The 13756-nt window shown below is 37.9% G+C and overlaps 1 protein-coding gene across 6 annotated transcripts in view; it reads left to right on the forward strand.

Annotated features, from left to right (window-relative positions):
- RBMS3 (RNA binding motif single stranded interacting protein 3) overlaps window positions 1-13756 on the forward strand; it is a 701354-nt gene that overhangs the window by 621273 nt on the left and 66325 nt on the right. For all 6 annotated transcript variants that reach the window (XM_088164438.1, XM_088164432.1, XM_088164435.1 and 3 more), the window contains 3 exons: window positions 1191-1237; window positions 8144-8240; window positions 10784-10834. In XM_088164438.1, coding sequence (XP_088020564.1) covers window positions 1191-1237; window positions 8144-8240; window positions 10784-10834 — 195 coding nt within the window. The remainder of the gene's footprint in view (window positions 1-1190; window positions 1238-8143; window positions 8241-10783; window positions 10835-13756) is intronic.

The raw sequence follows: 13756 nt of genomic DNA on the forward strand, positions 1-13756 counted from the left end.
CCTTGAAGAAAATGCTGCCTGTCTCAGGCAACAAGCACAGGATATGTATGAAAAATGAAGAGCAATACAGTGTCTTGGGGTGGGTGTTTTTTCAGCTGCTTCCACAGGGAGAGCAGCACCTTGAGCAACCGAGTTTCTTTCCTCTGTGCTTCTTACCCTGCACAAAGGACAACTTCTTCCCATCTCTTGGTAGTCTTACCTTGGAAACCATTTTACAAAGGAAGGGATAAAAATCGATAAGGAAGGCAAAAAGTCAAAGCAAATGCAGTATGTGGGAGGACAGATTGTCAGTTCCATGTCTTTAAGTAAATACTGGGGGAAGAAAAAGGTCTTTTCCTGCATGACCCTGACTGCTATCTTGGAGCATAAGATGGAGCGCTTAATTCTGTCTGCAGCCCTGCTCTCTCACTGCCTTTCCTGTGGTACCTGTGGATGTGTCTGCTAATGGTGGCAGTGATGACAAGTTGTTAACTGGACAATGTTTTGACACTGCCAAATCCTTTTGCACAGGTCACGGTCTGCCTGGTGGTAAATGGCAGTTAAAAAGCTCTGTGTAACACATTAACAAATTCTTTTGCTGTCCAGGCCCCTGAAGTATTTTAAAAGCCTTGTTTGAAAGCTCGAGCCTTTCTGCTTCACAGTCCATTTTTTGTTTCTTGTCTCATGGTAATGAATTAACTCTAAGTACGAGTTACACCCCAGGGAAATGGTAGGCAGGGGTCATATGGGCTGTGACCTTTGTAGGAAAGATGAGACTCCTTCCTGTGAAGCTCTCATGAAGTTGGCTTTGGAATATTTACCAACCACCCATCTCACAGGCAGCAGCAGGGCTTGAGCTTGTCTTGTTATAATGAGTAATCAGCTGTAAAGACACTGATCTCTGTGGAGTTATTAATTGTTACTGGTGCAACAAAAACACCATTTGCCCTAAATGTTATGGAAAGATGACAACCAAAGGACTGAACAGATCTGTTTCTCAGTGATCTCTCAGGCTGGGAAAACACCCAACCTGTCCATGCTGCTTTGGGCTATCTGAGCTTCCCTTGAGAATTTAGATTTCTATTTAAGTTGCATTCAGTTTTTATTCGTATTGGCTTTGAATATGTTTCATGTCTTTTTTTCTTTTTCTTTTTTTACTCTTTTCCTGCAGTAATAGTAAAAATCTGTTTTTCTTCCCTAACTATGTGCAGGCTGGCATGGCTTTGACTTACGATCCAACAGCTGCTATACAGAATGGGTAAGAAATGCATGTTTTCTTATGTCTTTTTTTAAATTATTTTGAATGTCATCTTCTGTTTTCTCTTTCTGTAGTGAAACTTTTTGAAAAGCAAATCCACTCAGTCATATTTTGTCTGAAGCGTTTAATTCTATATTGTCAAGTTCTTCTTTAGTTTTCCTTTTCTTTTTATGCCTTCTTGTTTGCAATATCCATTTGAATGGGAAGTTGTTTTTCCTAATAGTTTCCATCTCTATTTGGCAAATGTTAGTAGTTGTCTTTTTAATCTCTCGCTGTCATGAAGTGGAAACCAGTAAAGTTTCCCTTTACTAACTTGGCTTGTTAAAATAATCATTGAAGATTCCAATATATTTTGAATAATAGAACTGTTACTTCATCTGGGTTCTTTCTGCAGGCTGGCTGCCTTCCATGGCATTGTCTGAATAAAGATGCCAGATAGGGAGAAAGCCCTAAATTAGTGTGTAAGCAGATGGGATTTAAGGGTAAAATTCTGAGCAACACTCTTCTTTCTCACCTACCATTTGCTGACACAAGGAATTGCAAATTTTTCTCAAACTGAGCAGTGAAATTACATCACCATGTTATTTACCTGTATGATTAAATTTCCAATTATTTAATAAAATAGAAAAACATATCCTTGAAACCTAGCTCTCTTTTCAGTTAGGTTAACAACAATTTGAAAAGAGGCAGGAAGTTCAGCCCTTTACTCTTTGGCAGTCATTCTTTGATCAGAGATGTATGATATGATCATCAAATTCCATGTGTACTCCCACCTGTGTTCTCCAGCTGAAGGGGACAATCTATTGATATAGATAAGAATAGGTTTATTTCTGGAATATTTATTAGGGCACTGCTAGTTGAAGCTTTTAGGAAAAAAACCCTAATACTCCCAGAAGTTAAAAAAAAATAATAGCAATAGTTAGTCTATTTTGCTTAATTTTCCTTTACAAGCATTTATTTTTTAGGACTTGTGATATTCCTGTATTGTGGAGGACGAGGCCAAACTCAGAAGAATAGACAGCTTGTTTGTAGTTGTGATTTCAGAATTCTTTGCTTCTGCTTCCCTATTCTGACCTACAAATGAGTAGTTTTTCTCTATGGCCATACTTTTCAGTGATAAAATATTATAATCTATAAATAAAAACATCACTGTTTCATAATTCACCAGTGTTTCATGTGGAAAACTGGCACTTTTTTTCATATGAATTCCTGCATGTCAGTTGTGTGAGTGTCTTGGAAACCATAGTTTGAATGATCCATTGAGACTAATATAATTTAAATTCAAGAAGAATTCTTTTGAAGTTATGAAATTTATCTCAGAATCAGACATTACTTATATCAAAGAACACCCATGGTGTTCAGGCTGCTCAGGTGGTTTGGTCACTCAATTGTTTGCACATGCTGTCACTGATCATTGGGTAAAGAAATTGTACCCAATGGAGAATTTCAGTTCTGCAATTTTAAAAATATTATTTTCTTTTTAAGGCAAGAAATAAATTAAATTATAGTACCAAATATCTCTCTAAGAGTGACAATTAATTACTACTTTGACATATGTCTTTTTTCTAAAGTGTCAAAATTTTATCAGGACTAAACCATCATTCAAAATGTTCTTGTGGTGAGATCTTGTGTGCAGTATCATGAGGATCACCAGAACCTTTTTGGTTCAACAGGATTTTTTTCTTATCTCCCCAGACATTCACACAGTAATCTCTACATATCCTGTAGTTTTAAGTATTTTCTGTTTTTCATAGGCCTCTTTACTTGCAAGTACAGGGAAGATCTAGCTCTAGCAGAACACTTTGGCTGTAATGTGGGCCAAGCCACTAAGGTTTGCATGAAGCAATGTCATCCAAAGATCTGTAAAACCTTTTCCTTGTAGCATTTAGCTGGGGCCACCAGTGCAGAACTTAGTGAACTGAATCTGGGGATGAGAAATGTAAAGATATCAAGTCTAGGTGATGATTCAGAATAGTTATGAACCACCAACAAAATTTAAAAAGAAGGACTAAGTGCACATACTGACATTTACTAGAGCTCTTTATAGTGTTGATAGATACATTTGGATGCATCTTAGTTGCTGAGTCCATGTAGGATTATGTGGAGGATAGAAGCTTTCTAGAGAAACATATCTCTGCAGCAGGTATTATGGGGTTGTATTTAAAATTCACAGTTCCTTAAGAGGTATGGATTATATTAGGTTTTGAGTTGGGCCATAATCTAACCTCAGGGAAGAATCTGGACTCTTGTTTCCAAATGAAAAGGTAGGTTCTTGTTGTTCATGGTGTCGTACTATCACTTTTATTACCATATAACTACATATTTGCCTCGAAAATCTATAGCAGGAATGAAACAAAAGAGAGTGTGAGAAAGGCTTTCACTAAAAATGACTAGGATTTTTTCCCATTAAGGAATAGATGATTTTTGTTTGGAGTCTATTACATTGTAAAGCTTGATTCTCCATTTCATTATATTGTTTTTATGCCTGTGTAGCTCTATTTAAGCATCCAGTGGAGTTACATCAGCATAAAACTGGCATAATGGAGTGGAGAATCCAGCCCGTAGTGTACCATAGCATTGCAGTATGAGCTACTGAAGATATGATAAGCACACACTTCAACAGAAAAGATCTTTTCACTTGGCAACGACTCTGACTTTTTTTTTTATTTTTTTATAATCAGCCTTTTCTGAATTGTGTTTATAAAGGTACTCGGATTTTATTCTGGAGAGTAGTGTGCCTGTTGTAATATGCTATTGATTTTTCAATTTGTGGCATTAACATTGTTTTAGTAGTTTTATGCACTCATACAAGGAACAGGATAGAGTTCTTGTATTTGCACTGTAAGGAAGCTCATTTAAAATGTTCCTCAGGCTTGAGTCCTCCTGGCCATTTGACTAAGATTGCAATGTACTGTATCAGTTTAGTGTTTCATATCTGGGGGACAATTTTGTGCATTTGCTGGCCAATGGGCTCAATATTCAGATAGGTCTTTTCCAACTCCAACATCTGACTGTGTGCTTTGTTGCGACAGAAAATTGCTGCCTTGATAATGCTCAGTAATACTCTTACATTATGGGAGCCCCAGGATACTATTTATGAATCTAACTTTTTCAGTACTGCCTGCAGGCACGAAGCATGAGCAAATGGTGTTTATTGCAGTGTAAATAGGATCTTGCTCTTGTGCAGATTCTGTCTGGAAGCTTGCACATTCCCCAGTAGAATGGGAACCATATGGATTTTTTTTCTGCTTTTTGGCAGGGAAGTAGTGACCAGACACTGCAGATAATGCAGTCCCCAAATGCAAAGGGAGGGTTGGTGTAGCAGGGGAGTATGTGCTTTGTCTGTTAAGCAACAGAAACTGTTGTGAAGTGCTGCCTCTGTGTGCCTGATGAGGTTCTGGAAATATGTTTCTTTTTAACATCGCCTAAAAATGTGTCCTTTTGAGCCCCTTATAAAGCCCTTCTTCAGGAACTTCCAGGAGCATCTTTTTGACTACTAGTGATGAGTTTCCCCTTTGCTTATGTAGGCATGCTGAAAAAGTCCATTTTTAATATAAGGGTGATGTCCATTCTGCTTGCCCTTGCCACCTGTGTGCTTGTGCTCCTAGCATTGCAATTGCAGCTGAGGAGCAGGGACACTGTCTTGCACCTGCAAAAAACTGCATGGACAAATGTAAGGATGCAGACTGCATTCACAGAAAATGCAGCTGAGCCCTCTGGAGAGCTCTCACTAGAGCTCACAGGTCAACCACACCACAAAGCCTACAGCTCTCATAATACGTAGTGCACTGTACTAGATACACTGTACATTTCAATGCCAGGAAACTTGGAGGCATAATTTAATATATCTAAAACAAGTCAAAGCCAGTATAATTCATATATTTTTCCACTCCTCTTTCTGATGTAGATATTCTGATGACTGAGAGTCCTGTATTCCCTTGAATGAACTTACAACTTGTATCTTCCACTTCATTTCACCTCTCTCTAAGCTTAAAGATAAAGAAGAAGGCAAAGCCTAAGACTGAATATAGTAAGGTCCTCAGCTGCAAATCTTGTTGTGCTGTAGGGCTTGTGCCAGAACAGGCCACTCTTGTGTTTTTGTTCCCGTCTCTTATTTGATTCCCAGTATGCCACTTATTCCCCTTACGTATGATATTCGCCCATTTGTATGTAAAGGGAATTTAGGGAGATGCCTCAGTGTCCCATGGGTGAAGCAGTGTTGAGCTCTCTTTCTCAATGAGCCCTGTCCTGGCAGCAAATAACTCCAGCAGTGTGGTAGGTTGAGCATCCAATACCTGAGAGTGGCTCTGCTTGAGTCCATCCTCAGCAAGGACACCTCCATACTCATCACACCACTGTACTTCACATGTGGCAGAGACACCCACATCCTTTATTATTAGATCCTTTTGGCCACAAGAGGCACTGAGGAAAGAAGACAGCCTTTGTCTCTTGATGTAAGAGATTCCTGACTGCAAAATTATTTCTTTACAACCTTTCACAGTGACTGAGATTGTTATACTCTATATTGTTATTGTTATTATTATTATTAAAATTGAAATACATGGACTGGATTTTCTTTCATTGTCACTTGCAGCATCAGAGTTTCTTCCTTTCTCTTCCTTGATGCCCTTGTGCAAGAATTTTCCCAATACAGCTGAGTGTCCTAGCAGTATGTTTTATTTGATGCTTATTTGAGAGCATTCCAAATGGTGACAGATAACTGGTATTGGCAGGGCTGTTGGAAGGGCTATATTTTCCATGTTACCATAGTGTATATTCTACAGGCTTGTGTACTATTCAGATAAATGCATCTCTAAGCTGAAACTGAAATGGCAAGCTGTCTGTCAAATTCTTGGCTTAGCACACATTTTCTGTAATTTTTTTGTATTTTCTGGGATTTATTGGAGAGTTTATTCCAAAGAATCAGCACTACTTCCAAATGGAAAGTTGTTTTTTCCCCTGTACTTGTCTTCCGAGCAGTTCTTACATGGTTGTGAGTATGAGCCCAGCATCAGTGCCAGGTTTATGAACAGAATGAGAAAAGAATGAACAAAAATATGGGTTTTTTTCAAAAGAGTTTTAGTTTTATATTATCTTCTAGTGTAAGACTTTTATATGTATTTCTATACATTACACATTTAACCTGTAGACTAAATCCTGTCGGTGTGCCATTGACTATTTTCATTTGCTGCATACAACATTTCTTATCTGATCCAGTTAGCAAGAGCATAGCCCAAGTGATTTCTGGTTAGCAATGATCTAGAAGACCCCTGTAAAAGGAGTTAGATAATATGCAGCATGCTAGTTGTCATAGATGAACCTGGCTAGTGGTGTAAAAATCCCTTCTCCCTTATGTTGTGTGAACTTAATATTTGGTATAAACATGGGGCTATAAATGCCTCTAAGTTCTCATAATAGGATATATATAAAATTGGGCAAAGGCACAATTTTAAAATAGTCTCTGTGCGAGCATTGTGAGGGCAGATAAATGGTCCTAAAATAGCATTATATTTCTATTAAACAAAAAATCACTCAGATGCCACCTGCTGCTTTTGGCATTTTAAAATCTGATTTGGAATAGAAATAACAAATGATTGCTTCTCTGTCTCCCTCTCCCCTCCTAACTTTGAATGTGTCTGCCCAATGTTCAAAGAGAGCAGCCTGTTTTTCCAAGGCTATTGGTTGAAGTCGGTGGTTATTTGAGCCTGCATCCAGAATGAATGCATCCAGTCTGAACTAGACTGATTAGTACTAAATCTGTGATGCCAGGGTGATCAGGAAATAGAGCACTTGTTTAAACACCAGTAATGATTTTTTTGTTGTTGTTGCATAGCTCTCATGGAAAGCTACTGTTGATTGCCTCAGAGTAGAGAGGGGGAAAAATATAAAAAGAAAGGGAATGCAATCCACTTCACTGTGCAGAATCTTCTGCTACTTACTGGTGCGTCATATATGAGAAAGCTACATGAATTTTAAATCACACAAAAGAACACTGCACATGAGTGTTTCTCTCTGAGTCCAAAATACAGGCATTTAGACAACTGTAAAACCACAAACACTGTTTTTAAAATAATTTTATGTTTTGTCTTACAGTTAAAACTGCAAAAAGAGCAAATGCAAAAATCTTTACAAGCACAGACATATTAAGTACTAACACAATCCAGCAGTAGTGATGATACTTTCCAAGTGATAATTTTATCAATAATCATTAACCCACAGGGAAGAAGGAATATAACATTTATTACCATCAAGCAAGAGGTGGTGCAGCTTCCGTTCATAGCATGCAACAGTGGAAATAAAACCAACTAAATCTGAGGTTTTCAGTGTTGCCTGGGGCATTTAGCCTCATAATTCCTGATACATTTCACCAGAAAAAGGGGGGTTTTGCCCCCTTTGAATATGAATACGAAATGAATACGAATGAATACGAAAATGTCAGCCAGATTTTTTGTAGCCACCCCTTAATAAAATAATTCAGACATATATAGAATGTTATTCTTAGCACTGAAGCACTAGGATATGAAAAGACAACAGTACCCTGTGTAAAAATGAAATCGGTAATGCTGTCTTCGATATCATGTAAGAAATTTCCTTTCACTAGCTAGCGCCCTGGAAAATCAGCTGTCTTTGCATTTCAGATAATTGCTTCTTGTATTGTGAAGTTCTATATTTGTGCTAGTTGAAGTGAAAAAAAATATGCTCTGTGTAAATATTCCTCCTCTTTTCCATTTTCAAGATCTGCTCAATGGAGCCATCACATCTTTTTTATTGTGGTTTTGGAAATAGATGGACATAATTACGTGGGTAGACTCTTTTTGTCTTTGCCCAGGAGGCAGTGAATTATTTAGTCAGAGCCTAAGTAGTCAAAAGGTTCAAAAAAAATTTGCTTTTGTTCTTTGTTTGCAGATTTTATTCCTCACCGTACAGTATTCCAACAAACCGCATGATTCCACAGACATCAATCACGCCATTCATTGCTGCTTCCCCTGTCTCTACATATCAGGTACGTCAGATATGCACTTGTCTACTGTGTTTCCCAGTTAATTATGTTTTGGATGGGGATGAAGGCAGAGTGTATACCACAGAAAATTGTGTGAGTGCTTGCATTCTTGAGTCACACTTAAAACAAAGGGCTCTCTAGTAATATTCAGGTATCATTGGGTAGAGTTTTAAGTGCTTCCTGCATTCTTTAGAGCAGTAATGAAAGCCACTGTAGTTCTTAATTTCAATCAGCTTCTCTGATAAGCAGCATTTTCCTTAATTTCCAGTTGACAACACCAGAAGCTTATAATTCTTATTGAGCTGTTTTCTCATTTTGGCTCCCTTTCATTAGCCAAAAATTTTTAAAGTGTTTGGTTTTTTTTTAAATAATTTCTATTAACTGGATTATACTTTGACATTTTGATCCCAGCTGTATTCTTTTCCAGTAACTGCATCCTTTAAAAGTACTCATTTTTATACAATAATCCCTGACAAAGCAAATTTCTTGAGGATGACTCCTCAAATCGTTCTTTAGTCTGCTACATGCCACGTCATTCAGAATTTCTCTTTTCAGCATATCTGTCTCAGATCTCCACTGGGAAATTATTGTCTTGTTTTGGCTTTCTGAGATGGAAGTCAAAACCAGAGAGTATATTTTTATTATTAACCATTGTCTGGGAACTTATCACTTCACAGAAGATGGTCATTGACTATATATTTTCCAATTTTAGTTACTTCTCTCCTGTGTTTTTCCATCTCTGAGTCTTACCTGAAATAAGCTACCCAAACTTTCAAAGCTGCATGGTGGGTTGTTCTTAAGGTTAAGCTTGGTTTATTGGGACTGGGAGGTTGCAGATGGTATGGTACTGCTTACAAGTAGTTCTGGGGAGTTACTCTACTTTAAACTTGATCTTCAAAGATAAATGATTCTTGTAATTCTCTTCTACTTTTGTGTTATTTTATTTTAGAGGCTGCTATTTGGCTATGCCAAACAAAAGTTGTTTAGATGAGGTAAATTCAGTAAATTTCAGTAATGGCAGCAGCAAAGACAAGTCAATGCCAGAGATATACAAGTGCAGCTCACACGCAATTTTCTCAGTAGCAAAGCTGGCTTAAGAGCCATACTGCTTCCCTCTTATTCAGGCCACTGAGTTCAGCCATTTACTTTCATCACTGCTCCACAGTTCACAGTTCCTCCCCTTTTCCCATTATGGTTTGGGCCATTGCATCAGTTTGTGGTATCACGCATTTACACCAAAACCATTTCTTTTTCTTTTTCTTTTTTCTTTTTTTTTTTTTTTTTTAAATCCATATCATTTTCCTTAGATAGTTTGCAGTCTAAGCCCAAAGACGTTTGCCCTGGCATGATGAAAGAACTGCAGTGGTGCAAGAGTGGGAGCAATGAGCAGCAGAAAGCTGTGGCAGCTCTATTGTGTTTTAGCTTATGGGGATTCACAGCAGAAAATGTTGTATTAGAGGTGTGTTTGCATGTGACTGTGCTGGTTTTGGTTCTAAAGATGTTTTGCTGAACTGGCTTTTCAACAAAAAATAGACTTTGATAAACACATACAAATGTTGGAGCACGCTGTTATACAATTAATTCTCTTTCTTCATGAAGAAAATCACAGGGAGAAGTAGGACCCTGTAGCTTTCTCCATCTCTGTGACAGCATGTGAAGTGTCCTCTGATGGCTCTAGCACAGCTATATCTTTTGTGTACTTGTGTGTTGTGGTGTCCAGACTGATGCAAAAGGAAACTGAAATACACAATTCTTGGGGCTGAGCCTGAGTTATGATAGCATGTGGCCCATTCACACATAGCACAAAAGGGAATCACGGCTCAGAGATGCCACCACAAATATGCAAACACTCTATAATGTGTTTAATTCTTAGAAAAATTGCTATATCTTTGAAATATGTTACATTGCATTCATAAGGCAGAACAACAAAGAAAGTCTTTGGTGATGCATGTGGAGTTCTGGTGGGAATAGACCCCAGGATGCTCAAGCTAAGAATGATCGTGGAGGGGCAGTCTTCTTAAGCCAGCTTTGCCATGAAAGGTTTCAATTAGAATAATTTTCAAAAACTCTGAATTAGATCTGCAGTTCTTACTGGAAACAGACATAGTCATTCTGGGATCTCTGAAAATGTTATACCTTTAAAAGTTCATACAGATACTTTTGAAAGTAAACCGAACATTTTATGTCTCCTGCACTGTCGGTTGGATGACATGTTCATGATTATATTGATGGATGAAAGCAAACAATGCAAATTAAAAAATAGGACAACATGGAATATTGAAGACTGCTTTACGAGATCAAATGTTGTGATTCATGGAAGTGGTGCAATCACTCAGATTTCTGACTTCGGTGGAAAAAATTATCAAATGAAATTAGAAAGCTTTTCCCTTTGCCAGTAACTTTATGAAGAGTAAATTAATTTTGTGTTGAGTTATAAGATTTAAGTCTGTCAAAATTAGCATCTTAGTTGTAATAGAGATAATATTTTCAAGTAAATTGTTAAGTTTTGAACTTTTCTATGCTAATTAAAAGTATTTGATGTGCAGGTCCAGAGTACTTCATGGATGCCTCATCCGCCATATGTTATGCAACCAACAGTAAGTGGATACTTGGTTATATCTGGCTAAAAGTGCTTCCATTGTAGCCTTGCTCTGCTTGCCCTGGTCATGTAGGAGCAGCCAACTGCTCCCTGCGACAAGAGCCCTCTGCCATAAAGGTTCTGTTTCTGTAGGGAGCACCATTTGATTTACTGGAAAGGGGAGGATGGGTGATGTGTTGTCTAATTGCACTGATTGTAAGAGAGTAACAAGTTCTGAAGTGCTGCTCCTGGAGCTCTGCTTCAGGGACCGCAAGATAACAGCATTCCTGTGTGCTTTGCATTGCCAGAATCAACATGTGACCTTCTCTTATATGCTTAGCCCTCAAAAACATCCTGTGCAGTTCTATATAAAGGATCATCAGTGCCTCAGTAATGCATTTCAGCATAGTGGAAAAGGGTGAAGCACAACTGTCTTTGAGAGTCTCTACCAAATCTGAATCTGCTTTATGAGTGTACAGTCAACTTTTTTTTTTTTTAAAGCTGCATTATGTTCCTAACCAACATTCATTAGAAATAGTGCAGCTGATTTTTTGTTTACCTCACAGAAGAGTTTTGATGTACTTTGCCTAAATACTAGCAATATACATTAGCAGGAGAAAACACCATACTGAATTCCCCTATAGACAGATCACTTCTGTTACATTTCCATCTTTGGTGAGTTTCTCATGTATAGATCCACTTGACAGTGTCATTAAACATAATTTAAATATATGTTCCACATAATCATCAATACATTGATTTATACAAGAGTAAAATTAAAATGTAGGTCTATGGCTTAGGATTGTTTGTTATTCATATTTTTGTTGAAATATTTTGACTTCATAGTAGTGTAGCTTCTGGTGAGAGTTAGCTGTACAGCAACCTGGGTATAATTGCATTACATATCTGTTAAGTAGCACAAGTCTCTCATCTCAATTTTCAGCCCCCTTTCCACATCCCTCAGCTCCTTGGAGACAAGTTCTTCAGTTCTCTCACAAGGTAGGGACCATAGTGTGGGACTGACTGGGCACCCAGCTCCTATTGCTGCTGTGCTACACCTCTCTGCAGACCCTGGGGAAACTTTCCATCTCAGTGGAGTAAAGCTGTTGCTGAATTCCCTGTAGGGAGATTAAATGTATGGAACAAATTCACAGTTAACATCAGTCCTGTATTCTAATATTTGGATTTAATAGCAGATGACAAGAAGTCTTAGATATGTGTATATGATGAGTTATGAGACTTGTGGAAGCCAAAGAATCTCCAAGCCTTGCAGAAAGACTCTCTTTCTAAAAGCAAATCTTAAGCACTTTGCCAACCAAAGATTTTGTGCATATGTATGTTTGAGTTTTATTTGACAATACTGAGGAAAGCATTTTTCTGCAGTGCTAGGAGAGGTATTATGATGAGGTAATTGAATGTATTTACCCCTTGGTAAGGACACGAAGAGAAAACTGTCTTTTGTAGTGAGTGGCACCCTCAAAATGCTGCATTAAATTGTGTTCATTGTTAACCAGAGAGTAACGTCACAAAAAAAGGAAGTGTGATTTTAGGTGGAAAAACAGAGGGATAAGTGGTGTACCATTTCTGTTCCCATCTCATTGCTGTCCTGGGTTACTTCCATGTGTTTTCTGTAGCAATCTTAGTCTCTTCACTGAAAGATTTTTCCCATATGTTTCCAAATAGTATGTTCCTAAGTAAGAGGACATGAGGCATTCAGTACCAAAGAAGCATAAAAGCAAAAAGGCAGAACTACCATTCCCCAGGTTTCATTCAGAAATGAATTCTTTATTACAAATGTCTGAAAACTTGTCAGAGTATTACCACACAGAGAATTCAGGAGACTTCAGAATCAATGGTCTGTTTTGAAAGAAAATAAAGAATCTGTGTTAGTTTTAAGTTTTCTGTACATTCATGCCTAACTATAGACTCTATTCTAGGCACCTCCAAAGCTCAAAAAAAAAAAAAAGAAGAAAATATTACAATAAGTTGGCAGAATTAAGGATGTGAGTTTTGGTAATCCTGTGAGCTGCTGAAACCGGGAACTTTCTATTTTGGTTAGCTTTTCATTTCTTCTTGTAAGCTAGTTTTCCATGTTATTATCTAAATTGCCACCACTTCATAATATTTTATGAGGTGATTGATTGTGGCATGTGATGTCCCCCTGGATACCACTGCAGATAAATATTACATTCCCCTTGCCCCAGGAAGGAGAACATTTTGTTAAGCCTCTATTATTCTTTGTCAGTAGAGATGAACTCATACAGAAAGCACAGTTTGAATTGCCCAAACAGTGGTGGCTAGTTCTTTGTTTTGATTATAACTATCCACTAAATCACGTTACTGGATGATTAGCTTCTCATTTCCTACAGAAAGTTCTATTTGATATTTATGTATAATTTAACATCACGTAGTGTCCCTCATGACAAAAAGATAGGCAGAACCATGCTGTAGAGGAGACAAAGGGGGTTTTTCACTCAGCGTGCTGTGTACAGACAGGGCAGTGTTTTCCCAGACTGGCAGGATTTGCTGACAGGAGGGAAGAGCTGTGCTGCATGGCACCACCATCCTGTGTCTGCCTGTCCCTCCTCTGCCTGCCCAGCTCATCTCCCTTCCCGCCTGCCTCCCTGTGCAGCAAATACAAAGATCTTTCTTCAGTGATATCCCCTGCAGTAGGCTGGCCTGTCAGACATTTTTATCCTTTATTTCCCTCTGAATATCGATTTCAGCCACATTTTCCTGATGTGTTCATGTGTGCATTCTGCATCCATTTACTTGGTGGATTAAAAAGCCCACTTTAGTAAAAGATTATATCTCCAATTCCTTCTGTAGCTTTTTAACTACAACCAGATAAACTTCTGACCCTAACAGACAAAAATTACATTTATATTAACTGGAAAATATTTGTGTATACTGTTTTTGCTTCTCAGAGTTGTTTGTCTTC

Source organism: Sturnus vulgaris, chromosome 1, assembly GCF_052056855.1.
Source record: "Sturnus vulgaris isolate bStuVul1 chromosome 1, bStuVul1.hap1, whole genome shotgun sequence".
Lineage (NCBI taxonomy): Eukaryota > Metazoa > Chordata > Aves > Passeriformes > Sturnidae > Sturnus > Sturnus vulgaris.